Source organism: Pogona vitticeps, chromosome 2 (genome assembly GCF_051106095.1).
Source record: "Pogona vitticeps strain Pit_001003342236 chromosome 2, PviZW2.1, whole genome shotgun sequence".
Taxonomy (NCBI): domain Eukaryota; kingdom Metazoa; phylum Chordata; class Lepidosauria; order Squamata; family Agamidae; genus Pogona; species Pogona vitticeps.
This window is the reverse complement of record NC_135784.1, coordinates 65,898,310-65,918,935: the sequence shown is the minus strand read 5'-3', so window position 1 is coordinate 65,918,935 and position 20,626 is coordinate 65,898,310. Positions and strand designations below refer to the sequence as shown.

At 40.3% G+C, this 20,626-nt stretch overlaps 1 protein-coding gene across 10 annotated transcripts in view; it reads right to left on the bottom strand.

The window, feature by feature from the left end:
- Positions 1–20,350, bottom strand: part of TASOR (transcription activation suppressor) — an 83,618-nt gene extending 63,268 nt beyond the window's left edge. For all 10 annotated transcript variants that reach the window (XR_013541658.1, XM_078385325.1, XM_078385327.1 and 7 more), the window contains exons 1-8: positions 19,885–20,350; positions 10,460–10,605; positions 9,109–9,201; positions 7,206–7,278; positions 6,920–7,011; positions 5,066–5,224; positions 2,166–2,287; positions 551–582 (exon numbers count right to left, since the gene is read on the bottom strand). Coding sequence is in view for 9 of the 10 variants with exons in the window: in XM_078385325.1 (XP_078241451.1) it covers positions 551–582; positions 2,166–2,287; positions 5,066–5,224; positions 6,920–7,011; positions 7,206–7,278; positions 9,109–9,201; positions 10,460–10,605; positions 19,885–20,215 (1,048 nt within the window). In the remaining variant the exon portion in view is untranslated. The remainder of the gene's footprint in view (positions 1–550; positions 583–2,165; positions 2,288–5,065; positions 5,225–6,919; positions 7,012–7,205; positions 7,279–9,108; positions 9,202–10,459; positions 10,606–19,884) is intronic.
- Positions 20,351–20,626: the final 276 nt, after the last annotated feature.

Here is a 20,626-nt window from a genome sequence, read left to right as displayed (position 1 = left end):
TGCTCAAGGCCAGTCTATGCATTTTGTTAACAGATTATTACTCCTACCTATGAAGGCTTTAGATGAAAAGGCAGAATATGGTATGCTGGGAGGAGGGGAAGATAATTAAGGGCAAATCTCAACGGCACAAAGTTAAGGAAATGAGTCTTATCATTCCCTTTCTTGAAGTAAGATTACCATATATTATAGTAAGAATCAAGGCGACACTGCCAGGACTCGATGTGGAGGGGTGCAGAGAAAGTGCAACATGCACCCGGAAGCTCTGGAAACACCATAATCATAGGCCACACATTTAGCCAGAGTGGTCAACCAGACCAAATGGGTGGGATATAAATGAAATGAAATCAAATCAAATCGATGATTAGATAGATTAGATAGATTAGATAGATTAGATAGATAGATAGATAGATAGATAGATAGATAGATAGATAGATAGATAGATAGATAGATAGATAGATAGACAGACAGACAGACAGACAGACAGACAGACAGACAGACAGACAGCTTCCAGCTACTAGCCTGCAGGTTTATTCAGTAAACAAATTCTTACCAGCGTTCTTATCCATATTAGAATTCTTTGATCTACAAGCAAACACATAAAGTTAAATTAAAAACCCTGGGACAGCAAAAAACCCTTACATGTATCTTCCCCTTCTGTTTATTAACTACTGATCTACCATTCATTAAACTTCTTTTATATCTTCCATGTGTCAGTCTCTTGGCTTTTTAAGCTAAACAACCTTGAAGATGACATAAATAGACACAAATTTATACAATTAAAAGTAATGGTACAGAATATAGCTGTTATTTACCACTGACTAGTACACAGTTCCACAATAAAAGACTCAGTTCACCAGAACTATAATTATATTCTGAACTCATCCTGATACCTTTACCAATGACAGTTGTTATCTTAAAATTTCACATGTTTCAAGATACTAGATTAATTGTTGTCATAAGTAAACTGATTTCCAAAACCATCTTGAACTTTAAGGACAAAATATAGCATATGGCCTCAAACAGAAAACATGCTTAGGTTATTTCCAGGCTTTGTCCCATAACCAGGCATTAAACCAAACAGACATGATTTAACTAAGGCAAAGATGACAGTTGCCAGATCGGAATGACTCAGAAAAGTTCACTTCCAGCACACTGAACAGATTCTTCCATGCTCTGTTACCATCTAGGAACAGTGCAGGTCAATGTGAGTGCTCCCATATTACCATGATACTTTATAAGATGCACAGCTTGTGCATGCTAACCAATACAGTCTTTACTTTTTCCTGTAAGAGTGGAAGAGACTCACAGAATTGGCTGGGATGAAGATGAGGGGCTGAATTAGCATTGAGAGGGAACTCTATAGGGCCCTGCAAGAGGTACAGGCACCTGGATCTCTTGACACTGTCCTCATTCAAGTTGGTCATTACATGCATATCACAACTTTTAAAGATCTTCAACTGTTTAAGAAACCAACTTGCATTTTCCTCAATACCTGCCATATCCCTTTGAAGGTATGGGCTTCTGCCCTACTACTCAGACAAGCAAGTAAATACATCTGAATTAAACACTTGTTCACTGTGTGCAAGCAATTAGGAACAGACACTTCAAGTGTAACTACACATAACAGATAGAGATTGGAGCTCCGTATTTGTATCCCTGGGAGAAAAATATGAAGCACAGCACCAGTGGTGCCATGGAGGTCCATTCCCTCCCCACAAAACCAGCCCAGTCCACTCACTAGGCTCTGCACAGCATGCATGCATCCATCAGCACTGACATTATACCAATCACGGACATTAGTCCAACCAGCTATGCCTTGCCTCTTTGTGCAGCCAACCACTCCAGCAAAGAGACGGGATGACAAGTCTCTCTACTCAACTGCTCTGAATAGCGGGACAAAGCCGGTTGGGTTACTTCCGGATTGGTGCGATATTGCCACATATACACACACAAGCTGTGCAGAGCCCTGTGAATGGACGGCTGGAGAGGAAATGGACCACCATGGCACTTATGGTGCCATATTTTGTATTCATATCCCCAGGGATATGAATACAAAACTCCCATCTCTAATAACAGATTATGCCCAGCAAGTAACAAATTAATTAGTCTAACAACTGAAGTCTTCCACACTAAATAATACCTCATGAAAACCTTAACAAACTTACCTTGCTTGAGATGAATACTTCTGTCCCTTTTCTTCTTTGAAAGAAAATGATACAACAGCATACGGACATATATGTCTTGGTCTTTGTCTGATCTCATCAAAGCCGTATTCATAAAAATAATACTGCAAATAAATAAACATGTATAAACTTGATGTCTCAGACATCTGCAATATTATCAGGTGTTTTTATTGTCTTTTTTAATGTCTTGTTTCACTGCTGAAATCAAAGTACAGTACTAGCTATCATAATATTGTTCTACCCATGGAAAAAACACTAAAAGCACGCTGTTGTTGTTTAATTGCTAAGTTGTGTCTGACTCTTCGTGACCCCATGGACCAGAGCACGCCACGCCGTCCTGTCCTCCACTGCCTCCCGGAGCTGGGCCAAATTCATGTTGGTCGCTTTGATGACACTATCCAACTATCTCATCCTCTGTCGTCCCCTTCTCCTCTTGCCCTCACACTTTCCTAACATCAGGGTCTTTTCCAGGGAGTCCTCTCTTCTCATGAGATGGCCAAAGTATTGGAGCCTCAGCTTCAGCATCTGTCCTTCCAGTGAGCACTCAGGCTTGATTTCCTTTACAATGGATCGGTTTGTTCTCCTTGCAGTCCAGGGGACTCTCAAGAGTCTCCTCCAGCACCACAATTCAAAAGCATCAATTCTTTGGCGGTCAGCTTTCTTTGTGATCCAGCTCTCACATCCATACATCACTACAGGAAAAACCATAGCTTTGACTATTCAGACTTTTGTTGGCAAGGTGATGTCTCTGCTTTTTAAGATGCTGTTGAGGTTTGTCATCGTTTTCCTCCCAAAAAGAAGGTGTCTTTTAATTTCGGGGCTGCTGTCACCATCTGCAGTGATCATGGAGCCCAAGAAAGTAAAATCTGTCACTACCTCCATATCTTCCCCTTCTATTTGCCAGGAGCTGATGGGACCAGTGGCCATGATCTTAATTTTTTTGATGTTGAGCTTCAGACCATTTTTTGCGCTCTCCTCTTTCACCCTCATTACAAGGTTCCTTAATTCCTCCTCACTTTCTGCCATCAGAGTGGTATCATCTGCATATCTGAGGTTGTTGATATTTCTTCCGGCAATCTTAATTCCAGCTTGGGATTCCTCCAGTCCGGCCTTTCGCATGATATATTCTGCGTATAAATTAAATAAGCAGGGAGACAATATAGAGCCTTGTCGTACTCCTTTTCCAATTTTAAACCAATCCGTGTTTCCGTATCCAGTTCTAGTAAATCTTCATAGAATTGGTCAATTTCAGCCTCTTCAGAATCTGTGGTTGGTGCATAAACTTGGATAACTGTGATGTTGAAAGGTCTCCCTTGGATTCGTATTGAAATCATTCTAACATTTTTGAGATTGTATCCCAGTACAGTGGTGCCTTGCATAGCGACGATAATCGGTGCAAGAAAAATCACTGCAAAGCAATTTCGTCGCTATGCGATATTAAAAAGCCCATAGGAATGCATTGAAACCCCTTCAATGCGTTCCTATGGGCTTCAGACTCAACTTTAAGCGAAAATCCTCCATACGGCAGCCATTTTCGCTGCCCGGTAAGCGAGGAATCTGTCCCAGAAAACAGCGGGCAGCCATTTTTTTTCCCGGTGGCCATTTTGGAACCGCCGATCAGCTGTTAAAAAATCATTGCTTTGCGATGATCGGTAAGCGAAACAGGGTATCGATCATCGCAAAGCGATTTTTCTCCATTTAAAACATCGCAACGCGATCGCAAAAAGTTCGTCAGTATGCGATTTCGTCGTTAACGGGGCGCCCATTAAGCAAGGCACCACTGTACAGGTTTTCCCACTCTTTTGTTGACTATGAGGGCAACTCCATTCCTTCTACGGCATTCTTGCCCACAATACTATTTATGATAATTGTCTGAATTGAATTCGCCCATTTCCGTCCATTTTCGTTCACTGATGCCCAGGATGTCAATGTTTGTTCTTGCCATCTCCTGTTTGACCACATCCAGCTTAACAAGGTTCATAGATCTTACATTCCAGGTTCCTATGCAGTATTTTTCTGTGAAGCATTGGACTTTCCTTTCACTTCCAGGTGCATCCGCAGCTGAGCGTCCTTTTGGCTTTTTTCATTAGCTCTGGAGCTACTTGTCCTTCTCCTCCGCTCTTCATCAGTACAGTGGACCCTTGACTTACAGACGGCTTGACTTACAGACTTTTTGAGTTACAGACTTCTCTGGCCGCAAAATTTAGGTTTGACTTGCAGCCTGAGAATTGACTTACAGACCAGAAAAAAAACCAAAATGGAACAAAAACTGCCTATTACGGGATTAATCGGTTTTCAATGCACTGTAGGTCAATGGAGACTTGACTTACAGACTTTTTGACTTCAGAACCACCTTCCAATACGGATTAAGTTCTCAAGTCAAGACCCCACTGTAGCATGTTGGACGCCTTCCTACCTGAGCGGCTCATCTTCCAACATCATATCTTTTAGCCTTTTGTTTCTGTCCATGGAGTTTTCTTGGCAAAGATACTGGAGTGGCTTGCCAGTTCCTGCTCCAGGTGGATCGCATTTAGTCAGAACTCTCCACTATGACCTGTCCGTCTTGGGTGTCCCTGCATGGCATAGCCCATAACTTCTCTGAATTACTCAAGCCCCTTTGCCACGACAAGGTAGCAAGCCATGAAGGGGACTAAAAGCACAGTTGTGATTAAAAATTACTTTTTCAAGGTGAATCTTTCCCAAACATGTATTTCTCCTATATTATTGGCCAATGTTCAACAATATAAATCCAGTATGTTGGAAAAAGCTTTACAGTAAACGTCTGGTTATTGCATAAGAAATACAGCCTTCATTGTATGTATGTTTTTATGTGCAACTGCCCTTGACTTTGTATTGTTTTTAGATAGCTATAAATGACTCACCTGTGCTCTTTCATATGCCCTATAAGAAAAGAGAGAAGCAATTCTGTTTGCTGACTTTGAAACATGGCACTCAAACTTTGGTGTAGGGTCTAGTGCAGTTTTAATTGTTGAGTCCATTTGATTTGTGCCCAGATTTTCATATATAGTCTTCATTCTTCCCTGAAAGGTGAGAAAATGACAGAAAAGGTCAAAATTCCAACATGTACAATATATTGCATCTCCACTGCCATTAACATACAACTATGGAAACTATGTGAGAGACTAAAATACCACACACATACATATGCCATCTTTCTCAGCAATATCCCACTGCATTTTATTTTGGGAAAACATGCCAAATTTAATGCAAGGGAGTAAGTGGGCACAAAATGGCTGTCATAAACAGAAATACTTGAAAACCAGCAGTTTTTGACCCTTCCTGGATGCTCTTTCTCTGACTTTACAGTTGCAGTCCTTGAACAAAGGAACTTCAAACAGACTTTATAAGGAGATCACTGAGCAGCAATTCATCAGGAAGTTCAGCACACTTTTGCTCTGTCACCCAGCCAGGTCCTAATCACCAGCACAGAGATGTAATTAATTACTGCCTACTCTTTGTTAGCAATCTTCTTCACCCAGGACGAATACACTTTACTGTTATCCTCCAAGACACAATATCCCTGCCAACAGTTTTAAACCCTCTCCAGAGACACAGCCATTCCACTAGCCTGAAGAAGTGTGCCTGTACACAAGAAAGCTCATGAAAAATAAACAGTTGTTAGTTTTTGAGGTGCCAAAAGATTTTTGTTTCCTTTTGCACCAAGAGACTAAATCAGCTCCTGGCTAATTATACACATGTTATAGCATCAATTTTTTAAGTGAAGAGATGCTTATGCTCTAAAATTCTGCAACCTGATTTGTATATAAAAAGGCTTTCTATTTAGTGCCCCATGGCACTGAGTTACTGTATTAAGCAATATTTGACAGCATTAAGCCCTTCTGGGAGAGAAACATCTCATGCCATGACTGGCTAAGCCAAGAAGACCATCATTATTCCAGAGAATACTAGAACAGAAATTAGATTGCATTTGTTGTCCCAGAGCCTGTGCCCCTTAAGAGAAGGATAAGCTGCAGCTGGTTAAGCAGTTTTAGGGGGTGGTTCTCCTTGCAGGTATGTGTTGCCAGAGACAAGACCCCCAAGTAGGCCAGGCAATTTTGCCAGTAATTGGTGGCAGATACCAACAGTAAAGCAGGATAGGTTGAAATAGGTCTCTCCTTTTGCCTGGGATTGTGCTGGCCTGAAATGGGTACCTGGCTTCTACCTTGACTCAACACAGGGTTCCCCATTTTCCAGAGTCTTGTGATGACTTGCAGTCTGTGACATCAGCTGTGTGTGTAAGAGGGGCAAAATGCCTTTACAAGATCACCTACCCCAGTATCTTCCATCCTTGCTGCCCCCTCCTTTCTACATCTCCGTATTCATATTCTTCCTCACTCCTCTTGTTTCCACATTAACACATTAATGTTCTTCTCCTTCCCATACCTGTCTGTCTCCATTCTGTCCCTATATTTTTCCCCTATGTGACTTTCTTCTTTTCTGCCCACCTCTCCAGCTCCTCCATTTCTCATTCCACCTGCTTCTCAGGTTTGCCAGGCAATGGGCTGCTAGTACAGGGCACATTAGCCTTGTCAGTTCTGCACAGCACCAGTCTACTGGGACCCAGACCACCAGAGATGTTTGTGGTGACATGAAGCTCTGCAGCATGTCTGTGGACAGCTTTGTATGACCAAATATTAAACTCTTGCAATAATTTCAGAAAAGTGAAAGTAACATTTCATTAGTGAATTATGACTGAGTCCAGTTAATAACCTCACCTTTATTACTTTAAATATAATAATATCACCAGTTGCATTAGCTTCCAGAGGATTAGCCTGCAACAAATCAGCATACCTAGAAAGATATACACCTGCAGGACGGAAAGACAAAAACTGATAAAGTAAGATTGAACATATACGGAATTATTCAAAATCTATTCACTATACTCAAAGACAGCACAAGACTATATTTTCAATGATTTGGGGGGGGGGAATCAGCCTTCTGCTGCAAATCTCTAGTATTCTGTAAGCTGCAAATTTAATAACAATAAAGAAGGATAGTTACCTAGAGAAGGGTTGCCAAGAACAGTTATCTTGGAATTGCCCACCTGCAAGCCATTTTCACATATATTTTGCACCTAAAAATTAAACAGTTTATTTAGTGTCAAAGTAAATATATTTAAGACAGTAATAAGCAGACATCAGAGCACATTTAAAATGTCAGTTGAGTTTTAATTTTACACTGTACTAAGTTTAGATTACTATAATTTCTGATACTGATTTACCGAGCTTATATAATGCAACAAAATGTTAGCAACCCCTCCAAACATTCAGGGAATGAAGGTGTTTGTAGATGTCTGTCCCTACATCAAGAATGGTTGTTTACAACTAAGCACATGCCTTTTTTTTTACTCTGAATTCCAAAATTATCTATCCTGAGAATTCCACTTGTCAGATCCATATCTAGATACCATATGTCCCCTATTTACAAGTCTCCTATGCGCAAGAAGCAGGTACAGAGACAGACAACCTGTTTGTTCCCTCAGCCTGGTACTAAGGATACAAAAAGGACATGCTGGTTTGTATCTGCACTTCCAAGGCACACAGAGGTCCAATTACCTGGAAAAAGCAGGGAGAAGCCAATGGATCTTTGCCTGCTTTCATTAGCTCAAAGTTAGAAAGCAAGGACAACAAAATTTGAGCTTGCCTTTATTCCTGAGAGCCGTCGAAGTTCTGAGATGGCAGCAGGTTTAGAAGTTAAGCAAGCTGACATGTTTCCATCTCCCTCACCAAGCTTTGAGCTGGAGGGGGAATATATAGTCTCTTTGCCTACTGGACCATCCTGAGACTGGACCAGGTAGAAAGACAAAGCAAACCAATATGCCTCCATCTTGACTTGGGAAGAGAAGATGGAGCAATCTGTTTCCTTGGCATTCAACAAGCATGGAGGCATTTCTAATGATAAATTAGGTTATCAGAGTTACACATCTGCTGGACTACTGGATATCCCTCTGTGAAAAAAAGGCCGAAATCCCATTGCTTAATGTAGTAAATTGTACTAGAGCAGGTCCATTAAATCTGTGGAGATTTACTGAGAGAGGCTAAGAAACACTAAAAATCGTGCCTTCTCGGTCATGGGCCCTGCTTAACGGAATGGGATCCCAATGGAAGTTTGTCTGGCCTCTTCCTTCTCATCCTTTAAAAGGATGCTTAAGATGTTATTGTTTCACAAAGCATTTAAGGGTAATCTCCCTTAGGTTTCCTATCGTATGTGTTTCCTGGAGTCCACTATCATCTGAGGTTTTATTCTATGTATGTATTAAACTTATTTATTTTGCTGGGTGGTTTGGGTTGTCTACTTTATCTTTCTAAACTGCTCAGAGTCATATCCCACACTAAATCAGCAGTATATACATTTACGAAATAAATAAATAAAATCTGTAAGTTCCATTGATTCAAATGGACTATTCTAGTTGCAACTTACTGAAGAATAATAATTGGCACATGGAGTAGGCACATTTGAATCAATGGAACTAATAGGAGTTGCTTCACTCTTATTAGTTCCATAGTAAGCAACTGATTCAATTGGCCTACTCTAATGTTACTTAATATGCTAAGGAACAGAAATTCAGCCAGTAAGTATCCCCTTCAGAAACATATTTTTGTTCACGTTTCTGAAGTTATCTCTACTGTCTCCAAAGATGAACATCTAGTCATGTACACTATGCCCAGGCAAAAATATCAAATTTTGAGACAGGCGTATTTCCACTGTGCATTTCCACTGCATATTAATGCTTACCCATAGCAGTCCATTTTTCTGCCAAAACACACACAGACACAGACACACACAAACAATGGAAAATAAGCAGTAGCACAAGTTCAGTAAGCCACTTAAAACACATAAACACTTTTATTCCTTAAAACACTACCACACTTCAATAATGATTTAATAGAAATAACACTCTCACCAGAGAACGGTCAATCTTCAGAAATGCGTATGATTCAGCTAGCTCTTTTTCCGATCGGCCATCTCGTTTCAATTCTCTTCGCTTCTCGATGAACTTTAAAAAAAATAAGGTTTTAACAATAACACTTAACAATAACTAACACTGATTTTTGAAGATTAGATGTATTCAATGTTTTAAATCTGGCAGCACTCCAGAAATCATTATAGAAATAAAATTCCTTTCCCTTTGTCTCCTTAACTTCCTTGAAACATATACCTGAAGAATAGATATCCTCTTAAACAGCATGGGCCATCAATGTGCAGCAGAAAGAGACAACCGTCCCACACAGGCCAGAAGAATAATGCTAAAGCAGAGCTGCACTCAAAGAAGTGCTTTTGCTCCATTTTGGGCAACCCCCTACCCAAACCCAGTACAAGCGCCCTTCCCATACTTCGCAAGAACAATAATTTTATTTACAAAACAATTTCTATCTTGCCACTTTTCACCTCTAACATAGTTCAACTGCAAGCAATTGCAAGCAGCCTTCTCTTTATACAAGCTCTATGCTCATTTTAATGATGTCTATTGAATTATCATCATCATCTTAGAACTACAGAGCTGGAAAGGACCCTATGGATCATCAAGTCCAGCCTATCAAGAACACACAGGGGGCAATCAAACTTCCATCCTCTGGTTCCAGATACCTAAACCACTGAGCTACCCAGCAGTTCTATTTATAGGTATGGATTCAGATACCTACCATGAATGAATGAATGTTTACATGCACTAGACATGTGTCTGGAGCTTTTCCAAAGAGTATAAGGTTCCAAAGGTTAATAAATATTAACCTTCAATTTTAATAACAGAAAAACAAAAAGGTTGCACTATAGACATTAAACTGTGACTGCTGCTTCTTGCTTTCTACCTTGCAAAATTTCTCACAAAAATGACAACCTACAATGTCTGCACTTTATTTTCAACTTTTGCCAAACATAAGGATTTGCAACAGAAAAGACAAGCACAAGCTCCTATTCACGCAGAGTCAAATACGCCTTCTACCCCCACAGCAGAGCAATTAATGATGTACCAACTTTAAGTACATTATACTGAAGTGAATGAACTAACTTAACATATCTCAGTTGAAGTTTTTCCTTTCATACTAAAAAACGCATTATCAATTTAGTGCAACTATTACACACTTTCAAATTAAATAATAGTTTTGTTTTCAATGAAGGTGTTTTCTTGCAATGTTTTCTTCAAAAAGGGGTACAAATGTTGAATTTAAGGATTACATCTTGTAAATTGGACAACACTGGGTTTTTTATGAATCCACAAAAAGTATTTCCTTTATATATGAATAACATGTACTCACCTCTTTTTCCAATAATTCACTATGAATTAAACTGGCTTTTTTATAGATGAAATTGTCCTTTGAGTGGATTTCCAAATATGATGAATGCAAAATATTCACAACATCTTCAAATTCACGAGATTCTTTTGTTATAGGCTGAAAAAGAGCTGCAGAAAAAGATTACCCTTTCAACACCTATGGGTACATTCATCCTACCACTAAGTGGCCACATAATGAATTACTAGTTAATTTTCAATTATTGTGAATGAGAAGAGTGCTTCTGTATCCAGCTCACACATTCTGATCTTGGTCCTCAATTGTGCAAGTGGCTAAAACAATGTGGAAATGGGAAGTTCTACAATACTGAAACCTAGGCTTGCTTTGTTGCTACTAGTCAGCAAGAAAATCATTTTTCTAGCATAAACTAGCAATTCTGGTGTACTGTTATATGCAAATGTCCTCAACAAGAGGTAAAGGAACTGCTGTTGCTTGTAAAGGAACTGCGTTGCCTGAAAAGCAAAATCAAAATAATTTTAAGTAAGAAAATGCTGTAAAAAAAGGACTCTGGAATTTTTTGAGGGGTGTTTTCTTCTGTTTGAAAGAATGACAGCACAAACTCAGGTGAATCACACTCAGTTATTCACACACAAAAACTATAAAGACAACCAAACCCCAAAGAATATCACTAAAAGTGCCCCATCAAAAAAATTATGGATCAAAAGATTTTCCAATAACTTTCTGTTTCCCTCAGAGATCTGAACTACCAAGAGAATTATTACATCCTGTAAGTAGAAAGTGGACAATAATCTGAGTTACTTCTACACAGTGTACAGGTATTTGGGGGAAAATGAGTTCTGAGGAGCTAAAATTAAGGATTTCACATGGCATAGGGCAGAGGATGAGCTTAATGAACACAACTTGCAGAGCAATCTCATACATGTAACCAATGTTCTCTCTAAGCTGTGTGCATGCGTGCTTGCCCAGAGCTGCACGGGGTTGCACACAAGCAGCCGGCTTCTTTACCTTCTCATTTCAAATGAAGCCCTGTCCATCCCTACACATATGGAGTGAGGCTCTCACACAGCAGGACAGAAACTTAAAGAGAACACTGCATGTAGCTCAAAAGCAGGAATGTAAATCTTGCAGCTTCTTGCTCTAAGAGGAAGACACCAAGGGAGGAGATCACTCCTCACTCCTTCCAAAAGGATCTATCTGTGCTATTCCCTAATCCCACCTAGAAAACTCACAAGAAAGCTCATCAAGATTATTCAGAAGTTTTATGGTCCCTTTTTTCCTGCAAGAAATAGCAAGCTACACAGAATTAGTGGCACCTTTCCTGCAAAACATTCATTGGAAAGGGCTTTCTAATTATTATTCTGCACAATTTGGTACTGTAGTTTCCTATGCAGAGAAAATGAGATAGGGTTTCATTTTTGCAAGAAGCCAGTACATTTCACTAATGCCAAGCAAAGTTTAAGCATGGCTTGTAATCATCACATTCCTCCTCAGAAATGACTCCTGGTGAGGTGGGTCAGCAGGACTTACTTACAGACTCACACCCTTAGCGTGGCTTAAAACTTCTATTCAAGCTGAATCATTCATTTATTAAGTTCTTTATGCTGTTTTAGTATACAAACCATTGTATTCCGTAGAACTACATCACAAAATGCAAATAAACCCAAATAAAAGACACACAGGAGACCTATATAGGCTTTGGAAGCTGTATCAGCTTCCAAACAAGCAAACACTGGAATGACATTTGACCGAATATTTACAGGCCTTTGCAGACTTTCCCTGGCAACATGAGAAGGTTGAAGGTGGAGGCAGCACAGCTAGAAAATGCTCCCTCTACACATTTACAAATACTGTAGTAACATCAGTAGTTTCAGAACTACTGAAAATGAGTTATCCTGTTCTTTGCTGATTAACAATTCCAACAAGAACATTCAACATTTCCCTCATATTCTCTATGGCTTTACATGCATGGTCAAAGTAGGAAAACCTACTCCTAGGTGCTAAGACTCATCAGCTGAAAGCATTCTCCTCCCTATTTGCTTCGTTCTAATGACTTTACTGTTCTATACCTTTCAGTTTCAAACCCTCTGCCAGCTCCCTTCCAATGCTATTGAACACCAAGCAATCAACTGTCCTTGTCAACACACTTTTATTTTCTTGAAATGTTACATACGAGGAGTTCAATCAGAGGAGAGACCTATTCTAATCCAACATGCATTGTGGCTATGGCAAACTGCATGCCAATGAGAAGGCCAATCACAAAACTACAGGGCAACAATCCTCTCCTGTCCTTCAACAACGACAATGCTGAAGCACACTATATCTTCAGATACAAAATATAATTCTTCTGACTAATAGCTACTTGTATCTCAAGTGGATTGTAATCCATTACACATTTTCAAAAAAATCTATTACAGTGGTGCCTCGCATAACGAGCGCACCGTGTAACGACGAATCCGTATAGCGACGCGTTTTTTGTGATCATTTTTATGATCGCATTGCGATGTTTTAATAGGCTAAACATCGCATTGCGATGATCGGTAAGCGTTTCGCTTACCGATCTTCGCATTGCGATGTTAGGGAAACAGCTGATCGGCGGTTCCAAAATGGCCACCGGATCAAGAAAATGGCTGCCCGCAGAGTTTTCGCACCCTGCCCTCGCTTACCGAGGCGGCGAAAATGGCGGCCGGATGGGGAATCTTCGCTTACCGGTGAGTTTTCCCCCTATGGGGTTTTACACTCCGTTTAGCGATGTTTCCGGATAGCAACATTTTTCCTGAAACGGATTAACATCGCTATGCGGGGCACCACTGTAATCTTAAAGGTGTGATAGCATACTTGTTTTTCACTGTTTTTAAAATCAGAAACTAATACAGTGGTGCCTCGCATAGCGAGGTTAATCCGTTCCGGATTAACCTTCGCTATGCTCAAGCATCGTTGAACGGGGCAGGGAATTCCATTGGTTTAATGCGTTCCAAATGGGCCAAATACTCACCGTTCAGCAATGCTTCTTAATGGCCGGCAGCCATTTTCACGCCCTCCCCTCACTTAACGAGGGCGCGAAAACGCTGCGCGCGGCCATTTTGGGCCATTTCCGGGCTTCCGGCGGCCATTTTGGCCGCTGAACAGCTGATCGTCGGGGCTTCGTTTTGCGAAGATCAGTAAGCGAAACACTTACCGATCTTCGCAAAGCAAATTTTGCCCTATCTAAAAAACGTTGAGCAATCACATTAGCGATCCCAAAAAAGGGATCGCTATGCGATTTCGTCATTGTACGGTGCGCTTGTTAAGCGAGGCACCACTGTACATTTAACCTTGATATTGTTATCTGCGCCACTTTAAAAGCTAACTAAAAGTTGGTGATCATCAAAACTTCTGGCAACAAACCTAACCACTTGCTGTGTGAAGCACTGTCTTTCATTCATCCTGAGTCTTTGATGAGCTGAATTTTTATTTCAAAAGATAGAGAAAAATGTCTCTTCTCACATTTTCAGCACCACACATAATTTTATATATCACTATTACCATCCTTTTAATTTTTTGAAAATGAAAAGCTTTCAACATTATTACTTTACCAACCAAGGTTCCAGTCCACAGATCATTATAATGACCATGTACTTTTACCAGCTTTACAACATAATTTTCAAGCTAGGTCAGCCTTGTTTTCTTGCTATCCCAATAATTTTCATGTACCTAAAAGAATGTTAATGTAAGAAAAAAAATCTAAGATAAAATAAGAAGAGTATATTTAATAACTTTGAAAACTGAATCACACTCTGTCAAGCCTGATGAAGTAAAGTGATTCTCTGCAAACTAATCTGTATCTCTGCTACCAAACACCTTACGTATTAGAAATTTAAACTGTAAAAATCTTCCAGACTATGTCAAAGGAACAGTCTGTGTTTTATGATGCAAGATTAAACAGGTGAAAGTCTTTAGCATTTGCTAAGTATTTATCAGTTACCTTTTTCATGTTTTTGAAAATGCTGCTATCTGTTCCATACATTCAAAATAGTAAAAACTATATATTTGCACAAAACAATGTTGTAGCCATCCTTCCCTTATACTGTAGATCTAACACTACTTTAGTTCCTCTCATTGGACTTAAACTTCTAAACAGTAAACAAATACAGCTACAAGCCAATGAAGAACGAAGCATGCTTAAGCTTGCTGAAATCAGTTGTACTGCAAGTGTAATCAAATGTGTTTCAGGACAATAATATTCAGTTCTAAAGCAAAAGACTACATAAATGCTCACTTACGAAAATGAGTTTTTATTTTCTTCTGCTATGGGATATGCTTAACGTCCCCCTTTGAAATCAATTCTACAACATAAATTCATTCTTCACTGCATGCCTTTTGATTCTTACTTCCACTTTCTTCCTTGCTGAGCTACTGAAGAATATATTTATAGGACAATGACAAAGGGTAACATTCTAGGGCCATTAGCCAACCACAATATTTTTCAGTATGAGGCAGTGCCTTTCACCTCTAGAAGCGAAAGATCATATCCGAGTGCTTCCTTTTGTTTCTAGTCTTCACCAGCACTATTCCCACCAGTAATTTTGTATTGCATCACCTTGCTAGGCAGCAAGGACAATGATGAGGTATAGCAACAACTAACACATCTGAAGGCAAAGAAAGCATGAGAAAGAGCACTCATTTACAATTTTCCTGCAAAGCTCCTTTTCTGACTGTTTTAATCAGAATAGCTTGAGAAAGAGCACTAATTTACAATTTTCCTGCAAAGCTCCTTTTCTGACTGTTTTAATCAGAATAGTTGAACTTCTGCAACAATAAAGGAACACATGGATTTTGCAGAAATCTCTCCCAAATTCTAACAATATCCAATTCACATACTCTGGAGAACTAAAAGTTACAGCAAAATGCTCTTCTCTGTCACAGATTTTTAAAGGGACCAAGAAGGCACTCAAGCTCCCCCTCCTTTCTCTTTTCTATCCAATGTCTGATGTGGAACAAAGGTAACATGGGGAGACATTCACACCATTTTAATGTATGCATTAACATCATGTACATATAGTGGTGCTAAGATTCCGTGCAAGAATGTTTTCTCTGAAAACCTACAGATGTCATTTTCTTTACTGCAACTTCTCTGTACACATTTAAAAGATGCAGTGCAAAAGTGAACATACTTCTTTGTGTCCTCCAAAATTAAGAACCTAGGTGTGACGTAGAAAATTTATAGAACCTCAGCACACAGAGATCACAGAAATAAAGGTGAAAAAGAATGAGGCACTTAAATACATTAAAAATCTGTAATGGATAGGAAAAGTAACACTTCCATAAAAACAGAGCTGAAAATAAGTATTTTAAATATTTCCCAAATCCTTTTAAACTGACTAAAGTTCTGGAAAATAACCACAACTGCGAAGTTCCAGCACATAATTATTTCATCTTGCTCACTAAATCAGAGGATAAACATAGTACAGAATATGCTGTAGAAACAGAATACAGACATGTGGACCAGACTGAACTAACAATGTACATCATGTAGTTCATATAAACATTTAGTTCACATGAACATATAGTTCAGTGGCGGCGAACCTTTTTGGGCCCAAGGGCCCAAACTGGGGGAAAAGAAAACACACCAGCTGCTGGAGTGCCGCTGCCACTGCGGAGCCAGGAGTGGCAGTGGAAGGGGGAATTCCACACAAAGAAGTACCTAGAGACCCCACTCTGGATCCGCCACCAGCGCCAGCTGCTCCGGATCCTGGCCCATCACCTGTTAAAGTGCCAGCACTGCGGCTGCGGCCACCTTCTGAGGTTTGGTTGCAGGAGGGAGTAGTGATCCGGTGACTAATGGCTCTGCATGCCAGGTGTGGCACACATGCTATAGGTTCGCCATCGCTGAAATAGTTCAATTGAAATACAGCATTCATTCCAAGCATAAATAACAGGAATCATTTTTGTTAGTTTCTCTGGTGTTATGACAATCCTCAGAACATTTTGTATATATTTTCTTTCATATTTATAGATTTAATTATTTTAATATTTTGTTCCCAAATTTGTGACCAGGAACTTAATTCAATATTACGACCTACATTTTGAGCCCATTTTACCATACAATCCTTCACAATTTCATCTTCTATTTTTTGCTCCATCAAAATATTATATAAACCTTTAATCAATTTTCCTCTGAGTCCAGCAACCCCTTATCCAAAGGTATTTTGTCTTTTTGAAACCCTGTAGCTTCATCTTTTACATATTTTGATTTCAACAAGTTTCTGGACCACTGAGCTAAGACAATAACTTCTGACAATTCATCATTGTTCTTCAAATTAAAATCACTATCTAACATCTCGGCTTATCTCCCGTTTGTCCCTTTGGTTGTTCTTGCTGGGTCAGAGAATGCTTTTAGAGGAGCTACTCATAATGGTATCTTTCTATAATGTTGTGCCTTAACGGTCTTCCAAACCCACCTTTCAGTTCCCCTATGATTTACAAAGGAGCCCTTCTCAGTACAATTTCCAGCAGGCCATCTTGAATATGACTCAATGTATGTTACAAAGTAAGTTAACACTTTGTGTAAGGATCTTTTTCCATCTAGCAACTAACATCTACTTTGGCTGACACCACTTTTCCAAAGTCTCAGAAAACAAGGTATGGGGTGGGAGATCATTTGCTTTTTTTTTCCAAAACGAGAACTAAACAATGGCTCCTGAGTACAATTCCTCCAGTAAAACGAGAAGAACATATTCCTTTCAACTTTAAGATAAGCAATAGCTGTTGTTCATGTATTTTGGTCTCCTCTACAGAAAAATATTTTGAAGCTTGTTCCCTTGGAGTAAGGCAGTATTCCAGAGAAATGTTACAAAGCTGCAGGAACCCTTTCTGTACAAACTCTCAGATATACTGCTTCATTACCAAATTAATTAGCTGAAGTCCTGAATGTAAAAAGTGAAGAACTGTCATAATGCTCCAAAATGAAATTGTTTAGAGATAACTTGAGGCTTATGTAGAAACTTAAATGAAAGACAAGTGAAGATGTCACACCCAACATTAAAAAAGGCAAGTCAGGATGCTTAAATGACCTCAAGTATACCGGCTTCTATGGTTGACAAATTTAATACCTGGGATATTTTTATTATCACTATGAAAGAAAGAAAAACTGTTATTTAACCATTCGGAAAGCATGTCTCCAAAGAGTTGACTCATCACAAATACCACTGGGAAAATACTGATTACGCAGTCCCTCTGTTAATATCTTTATCTTGTTGCTCTTTTTGAGGCAAATATTTTCTACAGCATGGTTCCCAAAACACAATGTTTTACCTCCCATTTGTTGCACTTCACTGCCATATGAAGAAATAAAAAAATACAAAGATGTCTAACATCTGCCTACAACCTTCCTTCTATTCTTCTGATAAAATTTAGATATTAAAATTCTCTTAAGAAGGATCACAAACTCTTCTCAATTTCACAAGTATGTTTTCAAAATGGCAGAAAAAAACTGACATTATCAAAAGTATTCGGTTTCAGAACAGTCCAAGGGCATCTCAGTTTCAATTCTGAACTTAAAATCTGTTGGGGCTGGGCTGATATGTGGATAACAATCAAGAAAAAAATTCTCCTTCAATGTTAATGTAACTGAAAATTATTCCTAGGGGAAGAAAAACATACATGAACCAGACAAGCTAGAATTCACCCTTTGTTTTGCCTGTGATAGCACATGAAGCTCTCCTTTGATGCTTTATGAAACAAATGAAAGTTTTACACTTTAGACACAGCTATTATTACAGTTCACAATCTTTTTATTCTTCATCCTTAAAACTAAGTATTGCCAAAACACAATCTTCTATAATCTAACAGCTACTTCTTTACTAAACATAGGTGTCTCTTGAAATACTATACAGTAGTTATTTTCAGAAACCATATGAACACTCCGCTGAAAATTGTGATAAGGCTTGATATGGTAGGACTTTATACTAGGGCATAGTAACTGCCCAATTGTCAAGACCTGAAGAGAACAGAATTGTTAATAATCTTAGAACTGATGAACTGGAAGGGACACTCTGGACCAATGAGTCCACACTGTCAAGGAGACACTGTGGGGAACTAAACTCCCAGCCTCTGGCTCTACAGCCAGATGCCTCAACTGCTGAGCTATCCAGTAGTTATTACAGTCTATTTAATGCTATAGTGATTTACAATAAGTTATTTGAGAAGTACTTTAAAATTCTACTTCAGTGTTCTGCTTCTGAAGAACAAATTTTGGTGCAATTATATTTACCTACTACAAAGTACATCAGCTCATGTTGTGGGAGTCCAAAGGAACTGAGTGCTCATCCTTCAAAGAACGTGCAACTTTTTAAGATAATCCAGTCCTAGAAATGTTTGCAAGAACATGGAATAGCCTGAGCTTTGACTCTGAGTAGGCCACATTTCCCAGAACACAGTTTCAGACAAAACTGTTTATTGATTTTTTCCCCACACCAGAGAAGTCAGCAGCAAAGATCCCTAACCTACTAATGTTTTGTGGACACTTCCTAACCCTTGATTATTCTCGGCAGGGAGGCTAGAAACAGATGTGGCTTTAAGAAGGTGCCAACCCAACCTACCTTGATTTTCTCAATATTGCAAAACTTGCCTGACTGCAATGCTACTTATGTTACTAGTCTTGATAAACACTAAACACAATAATGGCACTCCCACCTGCCGAGGTATTAATGAAACTAATGAACAATTAAGAATTATAGCGGATTCTTATTCAATAGCTAACTGAAGACAAACAAGTTGTTAGCAATTGGCTCTATTAAAAAATAAAACACTTAAAGAGGGTTAAGGAGGTCTGTCAGACAACGTCAAAGGAGCCTGGATCAGCAACTAGGCCATTTCAGAAAGGCACCTGACTGACCCTCTGGTCCAATAATTCCCTCCTTTTACGCCTGGTTTGGGGGGGGGGGAGGTACAAGCAGCTTTCAACAGGAGCTGGGGCAGGAAGCCATTTTTTAGCACTTCACTAAAGTGAACATTTCTGATAGGGTCCTCGGCATACTCTACAAACGGTCGCTTTTCTCAGAGAAAAGGAAGCACTCCATCTTCCTCGGACATCTTATCTGAGAACTGGGGCGCAGGTCGAGGCCGTGGGGACATCCAGGTATTCCCCAACGCCCAGATCGCAAGCTCTTCCACCACTAACTCAGCCATTTCAGACCGAAGCGGGGGATGTGTTTCATAAACCTCTTTGTTCTTTCTTCCTTTTTTTTAAAAAAAAAATCCGCTTCCGGATACCCCGCGCTTTCTCTTGGGTTAGTGCGAGGCAACCCGTGCAACGGCTTTCTCCACACCCGCAAGGGAACTGCATGCAGCTGTGCGAGATGGCGCTGTGCGTGTGGGGAAAGGAAGGGAAACAGAGGCAAGAGGGGAGGGGGGAGGAAGAGGAAAGGGGGTGAAAGATGCGAAGGAACCACCTTTCTTTTCTCTGTTCTTCCTGGGGATCTGAAAGTTTTTCTTAAGAGGCAGGTCTTCGGAAGCTTTAGGGAGCGAGCCCCCCAGCCCCTCGCAAAGCTGCTCGGAGACGCTAGTCTTGCGGTGGCCACTGCGCGGGGATCCCCTGCTCTCTAGCAGCGACTCTTCATCGCTTCGGCTCCTCTCAGAGCGGGCGCCATTTTGTGGAGACTCGCTCGCTTCGACGGCTGCAGCTGCTCTGTTCTCCTCACCGGAGAGGCCGCTGCTGTTCTCCACCCGGGGTGGCTGCTCTGGCGTTTTCTCACTGCCGCTCATGGCCGCGGCATCCGCCATTCAGCCGTGCAACGCAGTCAAGAGAAACGCTGCCCCGGGCTCGTGATGTCCGTCCCCCACGGAGCCACCCCTTTCTCAGAGCCATGCAAGGCGGCGGCGGCGGCAACAGCAACGGCACCACCGATGTCACGCTCCTCCTTGACAAAACAGCCCCTCCCCTTCCCCCGCTCCCCCTCTAACATGGCGCCCGGGCGTCAGAAAAGGGGAGGGGTTTGATCGCATCCCGTTGCCGCCAATCAGCGCGAAGCGCTTCGTATAAATAACAGGAAGCGCGCCTTTCACTTGGCGGTGAAGGTGGGTGGAAGGCTGTGGAGTGGGTGTGTTTCGTCTGGTGGGTGGCTTGCAGTGTTCTGTTCAAGCGCTGAATTCTGATCACTCAAAAAGAAAGGAAGGTGTTTTTTTTTTAAATCT